The 18,029-nt window shown below is 44.2% G+C and overlaps 1 protein-coding gene across 1 annotated transcript; it reads left to right on the top strand.

Annotated features, from left to right (window-relative positions):
• Positions 1-1,527: 1,527 nt before the first annotated feature.
• On the top strand, positions 1,528-16,927 carry nell3 (NELL (neural EGFL like) family member 3). Its single transcript, XM_083778106.1, has 9 exons — positions 1,528-1,639; positions 5,896-6,729; positions 10,210-10,469; positions 10,881-11,201; positions 12,089-12,155; positions 12,341-12,435; positions 12,560-12,889; positions 14,169-16,151; positions 16,376-16,927. Exons 2-8 carry the CDS (start codon positions 5,928-5,930, stop codon positions 15,336-15,338), a joined length of 3,045 nt encoding a protein of 1,014 aa, XP_083634232.1. The 5' UTR covers positions 1,528-1,639; positions 5,896-5,927; the 3' UTR covers positions 15,339-16,151; positions 16,376-16,927.
• The last annotated feature ends 1,102 nt before the right edge of the window (positions 16,928-18,029 follow it).

The following is an 18,029-nucleotide window of genomic DNA, read 5'->3' as shown; positions in this document are numbered from 1 at the left end:
CAATACAAATACATCAATTAAGGGGCTATACACTCACGAAAAATAGGTTAAAATACAATAAATACACCGAAACATATATACCTGTACAATACAAAATTAATACAAAAATTATAATAGAGCGGCATGTTAGGCAGGTATATTAAAGGAATGATCTGATATCTATAAATCTATATCTATTCTCAATTCATAGATCCAAAATGCTTCTTTCTTCAGTAGGAGAGTCTCCTAGTCTCCTCCCCTATGTGGTTGTTCTACTTTTTCTATTCCAATGTATCTTAAAGCAGACACATTATGGCCAGCTTGCACAAAATGAGCCGCCACTGGACTGCGCATATTCGGAGTTCTAATATCACTCCGATGTTCGGTAATGCGCGAGTTTGACGTCACAAATTATGAGTTTGTATAGGAAGGGGGCGTGTCTGATAAAATGTATATCTAGCAACTTAAAACCTGTCCGGTGTGAAACACAAAAGCCAGAGTAGACCCCAAACATGTTTGAATGTGAAATATCCATTAAAGCCGATGGCCCACCTAATTCCAACACATTTAGCTAGTTTTGGGATCGCTCAGGGTAAAGAAACGTGTTAAAGTTAACACTACTACTACTACTACCTGACACCATCCATTAAAAGGATGTGTAACGCAGATTTCTTTTAAAATTGGCCAGGGGAAAAAACCCTAGTGTACATAGTTTGTATTCGTTGATGATAGCTCCCGATGTACTAGTTGGTGCCTTGCATGGTTTCCGCTGCCATCGGTGTATGAATGGGTGAATGTAATGCACAATCTCTGTAAAGCGCCTTGGATAAAGGCGCTATATAAATGCACCATTTACCATTTATGTATCATTGTGTTAATTATCTATTAGCTATGTTGATTAACTGGATAGATAAGACCACACAATGGAAACAAGTCCCCATGTCAGGACTTTTTTGTGTTATCCTTTTAGCCACCGACTAATAATAAAGTATTCAATTAATTAAAAATAATTTTGATGAAAATATAACACCTTGAAACCAATTTGAGAGCATATATATATATATATACCTCTGCTGCTTTACCCCTTAGTTTAAAAGCATTGCAGGAATATCCTAAGACATTCGATGCAATACAAGGTCAGTTTGGCTTCTTGGGTAGCTAAGGGAAAGTCAAGCTGTCAAGCTATGAATAGACCCCGGGCCTTATCGGACAGTGCAGACACACAGATAGCTCTATTTATTTGCATTTCTCCTTGATTCAACCTGGGAGACCACAGAGTCTGATCTATAGTGATCTCTTGTCAGCCCCCCCCCCCCCCCCCCCTCCCGCCCTTCAGATTGCAGCAGTGCACATTCATCCATCTCAACGAAGAAGACATGTCAAAATATTGCAAAAGGGGAGATCAAAGAACAGTGTGCCGAAATGTGGCATTTATAAATTAAGTATTGTTTCTTGTCAGAATAATACTATTAGCTAATGCAGGGGTTTTCAGCGTTTTATTTTTTTCAACAGCTAATCTAATGATTAACCATTCTCCCTCAAAGCCTCTCCTTGCTTGGTTCCGATCGGGAAAGCAGACCACCCTCTCTGTGGCAAGAAGAAAGCTGTCAACGTTCATCGCGGTCCAACTACAGGCCAGGGGGGAACCAAAGAACATTGAGTGAGTCCAAGAGCCTTTCAGGAGACGTGGTGTATTAAATAAACACTTTTAGTAGGAATCATTTCCTCTTCCAGAGGTTGACTAACACATGGCCGCCATATACTGTAGGCTGCTCCGTTTAACTTCCAAGGATGGGGCCATGCCGGCGGTCTGGTATATGTTTTAGCCCCATTGACTATGACTCGTGGAGAAAGAGTACCTGCCAACCATTTCCTAAAGCAAAATGTCCATGAGTTAAAATTTTAAAATTAATCTACGCATTGATGTTTAGTCAACTTTGACTCGCATGCACGAGGTGCTGTGAGCTTGTAGATCCGCTATGTTTGGCCTTATACTGTAGTTCTCTATAGGAATACAATATAGAGGGTTCAAGTGGTTCATGTAAAATACAAAAAGATTTGGCACACATATTTTGGCGGCCCTCCCATAGGGGTCCCGGACCCCCTGTTGAAAACCCCTGTCTTTAGCTGTGTGTAGCTGCCCTTAACTTAAACCATCTGTGAGCCACCCTCACACCTCTCAAAGCCTTTCCTGCAGCTTTCTTGAAAAGAAAATGGGGTGATAATGACAATACCAGCTAGAACCGAGAACCCTGCTGCAACACAATCAGGTGTCTGTTGAAAGGTACTGGAGTGTACACTTGCGTCAGAGTGATGTCAAACGTAACGCACTGTCTGGAGAATACATGAGCAACTGGCGGCCCGCGGGCCACATGCGGCCCCCACCTTCACTTAATGTGGCCCTCAGGTTAATATCCGAATACCGATATATTATTGATTTCAGCTGTTACAATTCCAAACATGCAAACATGACCCGCTTTTGTTTGTCCAATGTGTTTGGATGTAGTTCATAAAGTTAACGTAACTAAAACTAAATGAATTTGAAATTAAATAAAAAAGGTAATTTTTCAGGATTCCAATAAAAAAAATCGCCACATTTCTTTTCAGGATTTCAATTCAAATATGGCAAAAATAGCCGATCTACAAGCTCAAAACGCGTCTATTTTTTGATACGACAGTAATATGCAACGTGGCCCCTCTGGAGTGAGTGTGGAATATAGTGGCCCTCTCCCTCTTCAAAGTTGCCCACCCCTGGTCTGGAGGGTTGTAGCACCCTCTATTGAGAGGTGAGACGTACTGTACTTGCTGTAGCCTATACTGCAGGTAACTCTATGTGATGGAGGAAGAAGTACTTGCATGTTTTACTTTTTACTAGTAAAAAGTATCAATACCACAATGTAGAAATACCAGACCTTTACAAGATGTGTTTAGTGTATGTTTAGTAATAAAAATCTAAATCTACAAAGTGACTAATAACTAAAGCTTTCAAACGATTATAGTGGAATAAATGTACAATATTTGAAATTTGGAAATACTCCAGTGAGGTAAAAGAAAATCACACCCGTGTGAAGTGAGGGGCATCATCATCGTATCATCATACATCATCTAATTCTGGCCAATCACAATTTGCGTCCTCACTTTTGTCTCGAATGTTTGTATTTACAGACTTTTGTCTTCAATGTTTGCGTTTTACACACTTTTGTCTTCAATGTTTGTGTTTACACAATGCTCTTATATGTCATCATATGACATACATCATCTCATTCTGGCCAATCACAATTTGCGTCCTCACTTTTGTCTTCAATGTGTGTGTTTTATACAGACCCTCAAAGCTGGACATAGGACCTCAAACTTGTACTGAAGTACAGCACTTGAGTACATGTACTTAGTTACATTACCACTGCATAACTCTGCATGTGTTCTGCAGCACAACTGAACGTAGTGGGTGGTGGTGCCACCACAAAAGATTTATTGTTTCCTTTCCAGAAAAAGTGCAACAATTATTTTCGAGTCAACGGTTATATACCGTCTGTCACACTAATTATCAATCAACTGCAGGCTTTCATCATCTTGGCCTCACTTCTCTGATTCCCTGTTAATTTTAGGATAGATTCTATAATTATTTGATTTTAAATCTTTAAATGGGCTACACACCCCCTCTCTCATGAACTCCTGGACTCCAGCAGTGTTGATTTCGTCAACTAAAACTTTGCCAAATCATGTTCGTCGACTTTTATCACTGGCAAAAAAAGGGGAAAAAAGTTGGGACTATAGTGGAGAAGATCAATCAGAATTAAAAGACAAGTCAGTTTATGTGTGCAACCCTGCCGCGTTGTGAGCTTGTAGATCTGCTGTTTTCACAATTTTTGCCTCTTTCTTATTTGACAATTTGGCCAATGTTTGACCAGTTTTTTAATAGTATAGTTTGTTGATTATGACGCTGACATGCTCTTTATTTCTTCTTAGGTATTAAAAAGGTTTTTAAAGTCCTTAAATCGTTATTCACATTAATATTTTCCTCCCCCCCCCCCCCCTCCACAGGTTGAGAACCACTGGTCTGTCAGACAGGGTGTTTGACGTTGACCAGAGCAACAGGAATGATTACTGGGTTTGAGGAGCAACAGCTGTTTCAACATTCAGGACGACCCCAATCTGGGAAGCCATGTCTCCTTGAGAGGATGACCCCAAAATACTGACATTGCAGAGACCCACTGGCCATGAGGCAGGGGTCTTCAACAGGGCGTCCTGGACCCCGGGCATCATACGACGCCCCCCTCATACGTGAGGAGCCTCGTGAAATACGTGAAAAAAACGGTCTCCTCACATATTAGCATGACGATGTTGGTCGCCAGAACGAAGAGCCAAATGGAATTTGAAGGGTTTGTAATGTATAGGAAGGGGTCTGATTAAAAAAAAATCGAATTATTACTGAATCAAGCAGCTTAAAAACTGTCTGGGGGCAGGGATGGCTCCGGGGGGGGGGGGGGGGGGGGGCAAGGGACGGCTCCAGCCCCCTCTGGTGGAGTTTTAGCCCCCCCTCAAAACAAGCCCAATTGACTGACTTCTATATAAACCAAGATTCATTAGCCCCCCCTCTAGCCAGCCCCCCATAGCACCCCCAGTCACAATTTTCTGGAGCCCTGCTGGGGGGTGTTCACATCACAACCAACACATTTCTTTTTAAAGTGAAATATCCCTTTAACCACCTAGCATCCCTATTCAAAAAGATTTTAGCCGAAAATAGCTGACCTACAAACTTGTAGATCGGCTATTTTCTACAAAGATGTTTACAGATCGAGTCAATGTACAGAAAAGCTAAAGGTCAAGTTTATTAAGCATCGAGGGTTTATGTAAGTGGTTAAATGTCTGAAAATACACATCAACATGAATCCAACCCAACACTGATGATATAGCTGTCAAACAAGTCTATGAATCTATCTATGAAGCCTATGAAAAGGTTTAATATGAAACACAATGTTCAACAATATGGGGTCCTGAGTCTGACTCCCTGCTTCTCTCTCTCAGCTATAAGTGGTAGCCTGGTTGACCACTCCCTCTTCAAGGGGGAGTGGTCAACTAGGCTATGGGGTCCTTAGGCTGAAAAATGTTGAAGACCCCTAGGCCCTAGCCATAAAGATGTCAACACCGGGCTAAGTGAAATGTGCCAGGTCATCAATAAAAAATGGACATATGCTGAATGAATGCATTCTGCCTTCATATACCTGCTCACTCCTCTGATTTAATGTACCATGACAAATTGGATAACTGCAGCATGGTTTTGGCACAATGCCCAGATGGTATTTTTTTTATTGTATTATTATCCTTTTCTTTTTGTAGTTATATAGCCTACATACATCCATGGTAATAAGCAGGGGAGCTAAATCCTTAAAAAAAAAAAAAATCCAGAAAAGTATTGTCTTCTGTTCTTCTTGCCACTAAAAGAAGCGGAGTTTAATTGGGCCATTCCTAAGCAAGCAGAATACTGGGAAGGTGAAGGGTTAATTTGCGGCTGGGGGAAACCTGATGCTAATTAAGTCTTTGGAATGCCACAGACTGAAATTCTAGCACAGAAACCCCTCGGAGTAGAGTGGCTCAGACGACAGACAACATGGAGAAAGCCAGGAGAAATGCTGCGTGTGCCTGATGTTTTTGTTACATTACGCATAGGCTACTGATGATGACATTATTTTGGACAGGCCAGTCACAGCGAAACCCGGAGTGAAGGTAATCTAGTAATATTATTTGTGATTGTTTTAGTCACAGATTTAAAAGTCTCTTTTTCCATGCAGCAAAAAGTTTGTCTTCCTTTTTGTAGTGAGTAGTGACATACGTGAGGAAGCTATGGCCTGTTTATTTATTTTCAAATGTTTATTCATCCTAAACTGTGTCATCCCCCCCCCCCTTCTCTTTTACAAGGAAGAAAAGGAGTCACAAGTCCCACAACACAAATGGCATTCTTCTTACCAAGACCAGTAGGTCTGCTGCTGCTCTTCCTCCTGTCCTGGTTGTCAGTAGTGCACCATGACTCCGTCGCAGCAGCAGAGATCTGCCGGCCGGGGACGCACTGCCACGGCGGGGGACTGGGAGGACAAACCGGAGACACGAGACCGTGCACCGGAGCGCACTGTCCGGGGGGCAGCAGCAGATCCTCCAGAGCGGCGGCGGCACGCCAGTACAACAACCCAACAACAGGTTCGGGAACAACAACAACGCAGCTTAGAGCGGCGCAGATAGTGGCCAGCCAGCACCAGGTACACCCGGGCTCCGCTAGAGCGACCAGATCGGAACAAGCCAGCGGTCACGGCGGGGTCCAGGCGGGGGCGCAGCAGCAGCAGCAGCCACCCCGCAGCGGCGCCCGGGAGAGGGACCACCAGGGCGCACGGATGAGGACGACGCCTGAGGTTTTCGCTGCTCCTGGATGTACTAGTGGGACAGACTGCGTTCAGAAACAGCCTCCTCCTCAACCCGGCGTCAACGACACCTTACGGGACTGTAAAGGGATCGAATGCAAACTGCCTGCACTGAGGATACGGCTCAAAGCCCCCCGGCCGAAGTCGTCGTCCTCGTCTTCCTGTGCGGGTGGTGGTGAGGGGTGTGCGGGCAGTTTGGAGGACAGCCCGCTCTCCCCCGTCCATCTGGCGGACAGAGCGGCGCAGTTTCTGGGAGATTTCCCGGAGTTTGGATATCCGTCGTCGGAACTTGGCGGCGGTGCGCCTCTGGGTGTCCAGCTCACGTGCGATATCAAACCAGGTCCGTCTGTTTTGTCATCATAGATAATTACAAAAAAAGAAAGAAGCACATTATTATACATGAATTGGCTGATTGAATCGGATAGAGCTTTTAGATCGGATATTTTGAAATGGACTATACATTTCGTCCATTTCAAAATATCCGATCTAAAAGCTCGTATAATGCGTCGCATCGCGACTGAAGTGGGTAGCCTAATATCTATTTTGTAATAATTCAAATCTACAATTGTAGGCCTAACTGCTGTCAAATAAATGTTGTGGAGTAAAAGTACAATATTTGTCTCTGACATGTAGTAGGCCTAGAGTAGAAGTAAAAGTAGTTCTATTGGATATTGGAAATACTCAAGTAAAGTACAAATACCTCAACTGTACTTAAGTAAATGTACTTAGTTACTTTCCACCACTGTGTGTGTGTGTGTGTGTGTGTGTGTGTGTGTGTGTGTGTGTGTGTGTGTGTGTGTGTATACCGGTATATACCGGTATATGCATCACTCCTCTTTACACGTATGTACGTGTGTATGTCGACGTAATGCATTGCACGTAACTCGAGAACCGTTCGCCCCACCGGCTTCAAGTTCTGCACCCCCACAGGGAGTGCAGTGCCCGGTGTCGAGTCGGTCATACCCACGGTTGTCCAGAAATGCCACAAAAGGCCTCTGCCGGGCTCTGGACAGGGCCCCTGCCCAGGCTCCATATACCTGTATGGAGCTGGCCTGTTCTATTTTAAAAACATCTTGTAAAACAAAGTGAAATTTTTTGAATATTATATATATTTTGGGGGTCCTTGACATGAAAAAAAGTTAGCCTCTTCCTTATATTTCTTGACAATTTGGCCAATGTTTGAATGAACCGTTTTCATCAGCTTGCAGAGCTGGTCAATGTTCGCCCAGAGTAGTAGTAGCGATGTAGTGGTGAGATTGTCATGATTGGCTGGCCTCAAACTCAGCCAATGGGAGACTAGCCCTATACGGTCAATAGCGGCTCTCTTCCCGGGCAGACAGCGACAGACAGCGAGAGGTGTCATGCTCTCCTCTACCCCACTGCTGCATTCGGCCAATTTATATGGATGATAAAAAATGTATCCCCTTACAAAACAACTTTTCGAGGGCAACATATTGTATACAAAGAGCGGGTTTAAAGAATTCTGTCATAGCAACACGTATACAAAGAGGGGGTTTAAAAGACTTATGTCATAGCGACAACATGGATCTGTGGATGAGACGACAAAACTTCCACAAAGGGGACGTGTTGCAGTGGCTGCAAGCTGATATATTACTTGAGTCTATGGGTGCACGATTATGAAATTATGACCGATATCCGATCTCATATTATTTGCAGTGTCTGCCGATACCGATTCTGACCGGTTCCGATATTATACAGAGGACCGCAATGGAAACTAGCCTAGGACCTCTTAGCGGCTTGGCCCAAAGCCTGCTAATAAAGTATTCAATCAATCAACTCTTTTTCCAAGTGTCTGTTTTCACTACTGAACGAGATGAGTATATGTTGAGACCAATACGATACCAATATGGTATTTTTATGGCTAATTCTGATACGCTACCGATTTTATTGTGCATCTCAAGTACAAGTCCGGAATTCAACATTTTCAAAATGTACTTAAAGTATAAAGTAGTCTATGCAGAATGCCCCATTTCACAAGTTCAAAATGTAAAAAGATCTTTTGAAAATAGCAGATTTACAAGCTCACAATGCGTCCCATCGCAACGGATTGTGAGCTTGTAGATCGGCTGTTTTCAAATGAAGTGGGTAATGTATGTTTTGTAATTATGAAAATCTAACTAGTAAGTAAGTTACTAAGGTTTTGTACAATATTTGCCTCTGAGATGTAGTGGAGTAGAAGTAAAAGTATTGGAAATACTCAAGTAAAGTACAAATATCTCAATTGTGAGTTCTGTCAGGCTGTGAGTTCTGTCAGGCTGCGGAAGAGCTGAATCGGGGGGGAAAAAAGTCCCTCGGCCTGAGTCAATTGTCCAGAAAATGTAGAACGCTTTGAAGTCTGTCCATACATAAGAAACTTTCATTACGCTGTTGGCTTCCTGGGCCAAGAGCCGTTCACATTCTGTGCCAACATCTTTTGATAGAAATCATTCAGAGCCATATAGTTGATATGAATTAATTCATTCTAAAGTGGATATAAATTATACATGGATGATGTATCTAGTCTATGCAGCCAGTCTACAGGGGTTTCAGCATGCATTATTTCATACGCTGTGCTAATGGTTTCATCAGAGCTACCGTGTGGACATTTATTTGGAACTACATCATTGATAAAATGTATCTTCCATATTCTATCCTGGACATAAGTATTATTTATTTGTGTGATCAAAATGTATAAATAATCAGACCCGTTTGAAGTGAGTGGTGCAGCAGCGCCCCCTGTTGGTACCCTAAACATGCATACATACATAGGGACACAGCCCTATGGTTGCACCAGTGGTAGCACCACTCAAAAAAGTGTGGTTGCACCACTAAAATAAAAACAACGAAAAAAAACGTTCCCCTTTATTTCATGTGTGTAGAGGGTGCATGCATAAAGTGAGTGGCAAAGTAAACGTTGTTTAATCCATTTAGACAGTTTTCTGAAATACCTATGTTTCCATATCAGTGGTATCAATGGGTCCATTTGGTTCCATTTGTACACTCTCAGAGTTAAATTAACATTGATTTTACAATATAAATTGGGGTCCCAGAGATAGAAATGCCATTAAATGGGGGACCGTAGCCTAATTCAAGTCAAACCTGTGGCCCTTGAAATGAAAAAGGTTGAATATCACTGCTAGAGCTCCAAAAATCTTCAAATGGGGGGGGGGTCCGCAGGTTAATGAGTATCATGTTGGGGGTCCTTGACATGAAAAAGTTTGGGAGCCCCTGTTTTACATCACAAACCTCTTCAGGTTTTTCAAAAGGCGCAATCTCATCTTGAGGGACAAACATTTCTTCATATATTTCTTCCCCCCCATTCTTTATAGGCAGTGGTGGAAAGTAACTTTTGAGTTATTTTTTAAAAAGTGCATCACCTACTTCAGCCCAATATACATTTTGGCCATTTGAAAATAGCCGACCTACAAGCTCACAATGTGTCGCACTGCGACGCATTGTGAGCTTGTAGATCTGCTATTTTCAAAAGATGTTTAAACATTTGAAAACTTGAAATGGGACATTCTGTATAATGAGTACTTTCTACCTTTGATACTTTTTTATACCAAAACTTTTGCACTTACATTTTCTTTTATATTCCGGACTTTTACATGCAACAGAGTAGTTCTACATTGCAGTATTGATACTTTTACTTAAGTAAAACATGTGAGTAGTAGTACTTTCCTAGCGTGGGGTTCCAGCCTGAATCGCTGCGTTCCGTGATTCTGAATTGTCCCTCGCTAAAGTGACAATTTCAGATGCGCGGAACGCAGCGAATCAGGCTGGAACCCAGGCTAACCTCTTCCACCACTATCTTTATTAGGGGAGAACGAGGTCCCGTCAGAAGACGCCCTCATCCTCCACCTCCAGCTGGCCAAGGGCCAGGAGCAGCTGGTGGAGGCGCTACGCGCCCAGCAGACGGTCATCCGCGACCTTCAGCAGAAGCTTGTCGAGCAGCAGGGGGCGCTGCTGGCGCAGCAGCGCGAGATCCTGGAGCAGCAGCGGCGCGCCTACGAGCAGATGGACGTGGTGAAGGCGCAGTACGGCCTGCTCGCGGACACGGTCAAGCAGGTGTCCTTCCAGGTATAGGGCTTCCAGGTATCTTTTAACTGTACAAAAACGTCACACAAATAATTGCGATTAACAATTTAAGTGTGTTTTTTGCATTGAACATTGGAACGTTACAGTTTGTAGTTCTGTTTGCCTTTTAGGCTTCGTAATCACAAATTACATAGGGCAGATATGACAAATAAGTTAAGTATACAAAGAAATCACTGACAAATTTAATGTTTTATAATATTTTCTTTCCAAAAATATTACAAAATAGTGGAAATAGTTGATCTAAAATCTTACAACACGTCACTTCGTGATATCGTGTACGCCTGTAGATCTGCTATGTCTGCAATTTTTGAAAAATGTACGGACATTTTTGGAATGTGGAAACATTCACATAATTGCGATTTGGCCACGATTATTATGTAATAACTGTGACAGGCCAACCTCCAGGGCCTCCAGGGGGAGCTGCAGAGCTACTTTGAGAGCCACCTGGTGGGCCTGCAGAACCAGGCACGCAACCACCTCCACAAGTCCTACGCCGGCGTGCACAAGATGGACACGCTGGACGCCAAGGTCATGGACGTGGTCGGCGAGGAGGCCCACTTCCCGCAGCCCCTGCTGGGCTGCGCCTCGCCGTGCGGGCCCGGCGAGTTCTGTGACTTCCAGAGGGAGCCGCCCGGGTGCGAGAGCTGCACCATGTGCCCCCCCGGCTTCTTCCTGGTCTCCCAGTGCTCGCCCAACGCGGACCGAATGTGCCAGGTATATACACGTTAGCCTCGCGTAGCCCACCTTCCAGCTGCCTTTTTAATGCATATTGATTGCCCCAGGCAGATTGAGTCTGGTCTTAGTTCCGACACTATTATTGGTCCGACAGTCATTAACCTACCTCAAACCCTAACCTAACCATAACCGCAAGCACGGGAGCAGCGCATGTTCGAGCGCTAGTCCGACTGTTGTTCCCGCATGTCGGACTAATGCTCTGTCGGAATTACCATCGGATCCTGAAAATATATGGTGGGCTTACCAGGATATAAACAACCAGGACCCAGTATGCAAATATAGGGCGGGCTTACCAGGATATAACCAACCAGGGCCCAGTATGTGTGTGACGTAGTGGGCAATCTGATTGATTGTACAATCTGATTGATTGTAGGCCTAACCAATAGAGTCCGTTTTAATCTTTTTGTAACTGCCCCTTGGAAAAAAATGAATATCCACGCACGGCACGCAGTGATATTCGTATGGCTACGCAAGATTATTATACGTATGATACTTTTGTACACCAATCTGTCTGCGTTTTATCTACACACATGGGGGCCTTGACGCTAGTCCAGGGGTGACACAGAATACTTTGATAATATTTGCAGATTCTATTGAGGGTTTTGGTTAACTGTCTGAAAATACACATTAATATAAATCGAACACAACGCTACACACTGATAGTGTCAAACAAGTCTATATGAAATCTAGGAAAAGGTTTACTCTATACACCATTTTTCAATATGTAGGGGGGTCTCTGCTTCTAAGGAGTCCTTGCCCTGAAATGACGTTGAAGACCCTGGTCTACAGCAATGTGAGAATTGCATGCTTATTTAACATTACAAAATGTAGGGAAATCTAAATATTGTATATTATCTGCATTACAGGACCGAGATGAATGCCTCGAATTACCAAACATCTGTGGAGAGAGAGTAAAGTGCCTTAACACTCCAGGTGAGTCTCACTCATTGTTTATCTCCGCCAGGCAGATGGCCAGGGTCGGAGAATGTTTTTGTTGTTGTTGTTGTTACCTAGTTTGGGTCCCGGGAAAAATTCTATATTCTGTTTTCTGTTCTATATCATCTTTCTGATACTGCTTCGTTCACATTTTCTCCGCCCTCTGTTCCGGCGGTGGCCAGGGGGATTCAGGTGCTTGGGGGTTTCGCTGAGGGAGGCGGTCTCTGGCGTGTGTGGCCACCAGTACTTCTACAACCAGGAGCTGCAGGAGTGCCAGGTATGGAATCGCAACTCGTAGAGGCAATTCGTAACAAAACAGTCTGTAAGTGTAAATCAGATTTGTAACTCGTATATGAACATCTGTGTTTGTGTCTCTAAATGTATTTAACTCTATATGCCAGGCGTGTTCTGACTGCGACGATGGGGACCCGGCCGCCCTCCCCTGCACGGCAACCAGTGACGCCATCTGTGGCGGCTCGGCCTCTGGCGAGAGCCGCCTCTCCCAGGCCTGGGGGTCCGGGGTCTCGGCCCCTCCTGCCAGGGCACCACCCGGTGCTGTCCACATTTTCCAGGGTCTCCAGCTTCGCCTCCGCAGCAGCAGCAGCAAAGACGCCGGCGACATGGACCTGCTGCTGAACAACCGGGCCGGACGGCTCGCCTTCCTGCAGCACGGCTTGGTGTGGCTGGACCACAACTTCGCCCTGAAGCACAGCTGCCGGAACTTCCTCCAGGTGGGCATTGTTATAATAGTTTTGGATTTTTCATTTTAGTTTAGTTTTATTAACACTTTTCATGCAACCATTTACTACAGCAATATGCACGAAAAAGGCAGCGAAGAAGACCCCGCGACTCGGCCCCGTGAACTGGAAGTAGTAATCGGCCATTTTCGAGCCAACGATCAGCACCTTCTCTAGCATTTAAAATGCTAATATGCTTTTTAATTTTTAATTTATTTTTGGGGGCTTTTTCTGCCTTTTATTGGATAGCGTACAGTATGGTGACAGGAAATGGGGAGAGAGATGGGGGGGTTGACACGTGGCAAAGGTCATCGAGATCGGGAGTCGAACCTGCGACACGCCGTCAGGCTGGCTTAGTAGCCTAGGTGCCTGGACCGCTACACTAGCCGCCCCGGGCCGTGCTATTTTTTTATTGAGCTAACATCGTCCCTCACCTCGCCTCATATCACCTCATCTGAGCCTCAACAATTCAGAGAAAAACGCTGTTAAAGATCGCCGCCATCACAGGAGTCTATGGAGCCGCCATCTTGGTGTGGTAAACAAACGAAAACAAAACGAGCCGAGCGTTGCCTAGCAATGTGGAACGTTACTATGCAGTAAATATAAAATAGGTTAGTATACTATAAAGACCATGTTATAATATACGGGATTGGCATGCAAATGGGTTTTATAGATCGTAAATATATGTCTATTGCTCGATATGTGTTCATATTATTTTGTATTATTTTTTTCTTTTTCTTTTTTTCTTTTTCAAATTCAGTTACCGTAGTTTAAATTTGTTTTTAGAGCAGATTTGCTAGTTTTTATTTTATGAAATGCTAATAGTTATTTTTGTTTTTATTAGTTTTAGTTTTTTTAATAAGCCTACTTTGGGTTATTTGTCAGGAGCCGGATTGTATTGTGTAATAAAAAAACAGTTAACTTTTCCATTAGTCTTTGTTAACTATAATCAGTGGTAGAAAAAGTAGTCAATTATTTTTGTAAAGTATCAATACTGCAGTGTAGAAATACTATCAAATGGCCAAAATGTACAGTATATAGGACTGAAGTGGTTAATGTATGTTTTGTAATCAAAATCTACTATCTAAGTAACTAATAACTAAAGCTGTGAAAATAATGTAGTGGAGTAAAAGTACAATATTTGGATCTGAGATGTAGTGGAGTAAAAGTATAGGAAATTGGAAATACTCAAGTACAAATACCTCAAAATTGCGCTTAAGTTAATGCACTTAATTACTTTACACCACTGTCGTTAACTGTAACAACCTGGCAGGTGGGCATGCGGCTCAACGGCAGCCAGGAGGACCAGGAGGGCCAGGACCTCAGTGGCGTGCGCGTGGAGCAGCCGGACGGGAAGTACTTCCAGGGTGTGAGCATCAGCGCCGGCGCGGAGGTGGAGCCTAACCACACCCTGACCCTCCTGCTGAAGAGCCCCAACCAGCACTGCAACCAAAGCAAGGACCTCAACGTCTACGAGCTCAACGGGGCCTCCTTCAGCCTCCTCTGGCTGTCCCACGACACTGGGGCCGTCGCCATGACCGCGCAAACCACCATATCCAGCCACCACCAGAGCAACTACCGGCCCAGCTTCCGCGTGACCTCGGTCTCCGACCCGTACATCGTCGGCCTGACCCACGACGGCCGCGGGGTTCGCTTCACGGAGAGCGGCGTGGTGAAGTTCGTCCTGCAGCAGGCGCTGTACGCCATGGGCCACACGTGCGTCCGAGATGGCTTCTCCCTGCTCGCCTACGCCAACCACAATGGCACCGCGCATGAGGTGCTGCAGGCGTTCAAGACGGGCGTCAACTACAGGGACACTTCCATCAGTCTTTCTGGCGCCGTGCAAGTGGAGAGCGGCGACACGCTGAGCTTCGAGATCACCTCCCCCTCGCAGTGCAATATCCGCTACTTTGGGGACAGCACCGGGATCAGCATGTTGAGCCTTATCTGGATCCCTTCGGCCTTGTCCTCTGCCCTGACCGCCACCATCTCCAGGGCTGGTCTCCCCTCCGGTGCCGTCCGAAACAAGCCCCTCCTGTTCCAGCAAATCAGCCCGGATTCGCACCACATCCACCTGGCACGGCCCGGAGGGGAAGCGCCCGCCCGCAAGAACTTCGTATTCCGTGAGAAGGGGACGGCGAACGTCGCCCTGAACCTGAAGCTGATCCACTCCTGCAACGTGGTGAAAGTCACCCTCCACCGTGCGGGGGGAGGAGGAGGTGTAGCCAATGGCGAGGGCGGGCGGCAGGCGGGTCCTGTGGCTCAGCAGGTGTCCGGGCACATGCCAGAGGGCAGCGAGTGGGCGAGCGTGGGGCTGAGGGCCTCGTTCCCGGTGCAAAACGGCACGTCCATCTACGTGACTCTGGACTGTGTCCGCGGGCGAGTTAATCAGATCACCCACCAGGGAGGCACTAACATCAACATTCTCTGGGTTGCGTTGTGATCCAAACCTTTGGTCAAACATTCATGTTAGTAAAAAAGAAAGACTATGGTTTTGCACAAAATTGAATTGCAGAGCAGATTCGAGAATTTACCAAACTGAAGTAAGGTTTTGGTCGAGAGAAAACTTCGTATTTGTCTATAACAATGTTGATATAATGTTACTATGATGTCCCTTTTGGGTATGATTGATATTGTAAGTACTGCTTTTTGCTCCAAAAGTACTTCGGCTGGTTGAGCAGTGACCAATTCATCAAGAATGTCTGTGAGTGTACATGATTGTATGAGCGTTTAGTGTTGAATGTGTGCCTGTCTTTGCATGTGTGTATGATTTACATCACGTGTGTACAGTACTTCTATCCCTGCACATTTACATACAATACATACTGTATGTTCTGATCCCTTTAAGTGCTTTGAGGAACGTGAGCAATAATATAGACAAGGGTAATGCAATGAAACTTCTTCACCAGGCAGGTATTTTTGTTCAATTTCTTTTTTATGGTAACTTATTTAAATGTTATATCATTGTACTTTTTATATATGACAATATCATCCCTTTGCAATATAAACAATGTGTCGGCAATGAACAAAAACTGATGAATAAAAAGATGACGCGCAGGTGCCGGTTTCATGCAATCAATTCTAGAGATGCATGATATTGAAATTATGACCGATATCCGATTATTTGCAGGGTCATATCAGCCGATACCGATATATTACAATATTATATATTTCTATTGAACTCATGGCAGATTTTTTATTTATTTATTTGCTGGTGAAAGTAGATCCGCTCCCCACTAACACAGCTGAGAGCGACGTTGCTACATACGTGGCTTACCGAGGGGCAGCATAACGTGTCATCTATTCCGTGCATAGATGTGACACGCAATGGTACAGTAGGCCTCAGTTCTGAGGCCTGGTATGGTAGGCCTCAGGCCTACCATTCTGAAATTTAATTTAATAATATTTGGACTGCTGGACAGCTATATATATATATATATATATTAGAGTAGAGAGAGCCTACTGTCAGCTGTCCAGCAGTCCAAATATTATTAAATTAAATTTCAGAATGGTAGGCCTGAGGCCTACCATTGCGTGGCACATCTATGCACGAAATGTCTATGTTCACAGGCTTCTGTGTGCGGCCTAGAGGGCATCTGAGCATGTGCAGCACTACACCCATGTCGATATTCAGCTTTAGATCTAGTGAGAGCTGCTGCCTGTCATGCATTTATTCACTCATTATTCTCAGATGAATATCGTTGCCCTGCATGACTGTGCCGTCTTTATTGCTTGTGTGCGTGCATGCGTACACGTCTGTATGCTTTTTGTCCCCCTCCAAACATTGTACACAATGATGCATTTTCAGAGAGTTGGCAGCGATGTGGCTTTTGAAATTCTCCAGCTTTATTCTCACTTCATCATGCATGGTGATTTTTTGGCTGCCTGCGCTTCCTCCCTGCCATGAGTGTATACTGTAAGGTTTCTATGAGTGTATATTGTTTTTCAACATCAAATATACTTCATACATACTGTTGTACATGTCGGAGACTATAGAGACTCACACACTTGCATGTCCCAACATTTTTCTGAAAAAAGAAAAGGAAATAATTTAATAAAAAAGAGAACTCTTTCTTTCTTTGGCCGTGGACTATACAATATATTGTTCCAGGGACCCCTAGAAGCAAAGATTTGAGTTAAAAAAAAGGAATCTTCAAAATTGCATCTACAAGCTCATGACGAGTCATTTCGTGCCAGACCATGAGCTTGTATATCTGCTGTTTTTCAATAGCCAAAGTATAAAATAATGCTTTTTAGCTCAAATCTAAAATGACTTGGTTTTAATGGGTTAAGCGGTGCATTATTGATACAAGGCCAGAATAAGCAGGATACAAGCTCCCACAATTATTGTCGCAGGATGTTTGTTATTGGTGCATGCTTCAGAGTCTAACTAGCCACATCATGTGACCAACGTCATGTGACACCCTCATGTGAAGCTCATTTTGATGTCTCATGCTAGTCATCAAGGTGCAAGATTGTTTAACGATTGTGGTTATTTTGAAGTTTCAGTCTGAAGCGGAAGCCTCTGTGTTTCTGAACCACTCAGAACAGTAAGGAAGTAATTAAAATTTGATTTTTATGGATGACCACAGATATGCTTTCATGTGTGAAAAACACGCAGCAAAGTTCAGAGGGCGCTAAAAAGTTCTTCCAGTGGCAGTACTGTATGTACAGGACCAATAATTGAGCCCTGTGGAATGCCAGAACTGATGAAAAGTCGGCTAGATCAAATGCCCCGTTGTTCTGTCTGAATCAGTTCAAAAGCAGCAATTTGTGATGACACAGTGACTATAGGGTGACAAAAATGGCAAGCATAATACCTGGAAAAATCTTGTGCCAGTTTTTCTCTTTTTTTCTCTCAGGATTCACATGAAGCGCAGCTGGTAAGCAGCAGTATCTTGGGAATACAAGAACGTTCGCCCCAAAACACACTCGCTCCGGGTTAAATCCGGCGACCTGAGTGGTCATCAGAGTGGTATTCCTAAAGGTAACCGTAAAACTATGCCTTACCCTAACCATATTCCTAAACATAGCCTCAGTAAAACTATGCCTAACCCTATAACCTTATTCCTAAACCTAACCTCAGTAAAACGAATACAAGAACACAAGAACCACTGGGCGCGAACAGTCCACA

This window comes from Protomyctophum parallelum (assembly GCF_964188405.1).
Source record: "Protomyctophum parallelum genome assembly, chromosome: 12".
Lineage (NCBI taxonomy): Eukaryota > Metazoa > Chordata > Actinopteri > Myctophiformes > Myctophidae > Protomyctophum > Protomyctophum parallelum.
The sequence above is the reverse complement of the archived record's forward strand: the minus strand, read 5'-3'. Positions and strand labels throughout refer to the sequence as shown.

What these genes read in the sequence shown, in the direction of transcription:
- nell3 (XM_083778106.1), top strand. Translation starts at nt 5,928, where the DNA reads ATGGCATTCTTCTTACCAAGACCAGTAGGTCTGCTGCTGCTCTTCCTC. An exon ending in CACGTGCGATATCAAACCAG is followed by an intron (nt 6,730 to 10,209) that starts GTCCGTCTGTTT and finishes TATCTTTATTAG; the next exon opens with GGGAGAACGAGGTCCCGTCA. An exon ending in AGGAGCTGCAGGAGTGCCAG is followed by an intron (nt 12,436 to 12,559) that starts GTATGGAATCGC and finishes TCTATATGCCAG; the next exon opens with GCGTGTTCTGACTGCGACGA.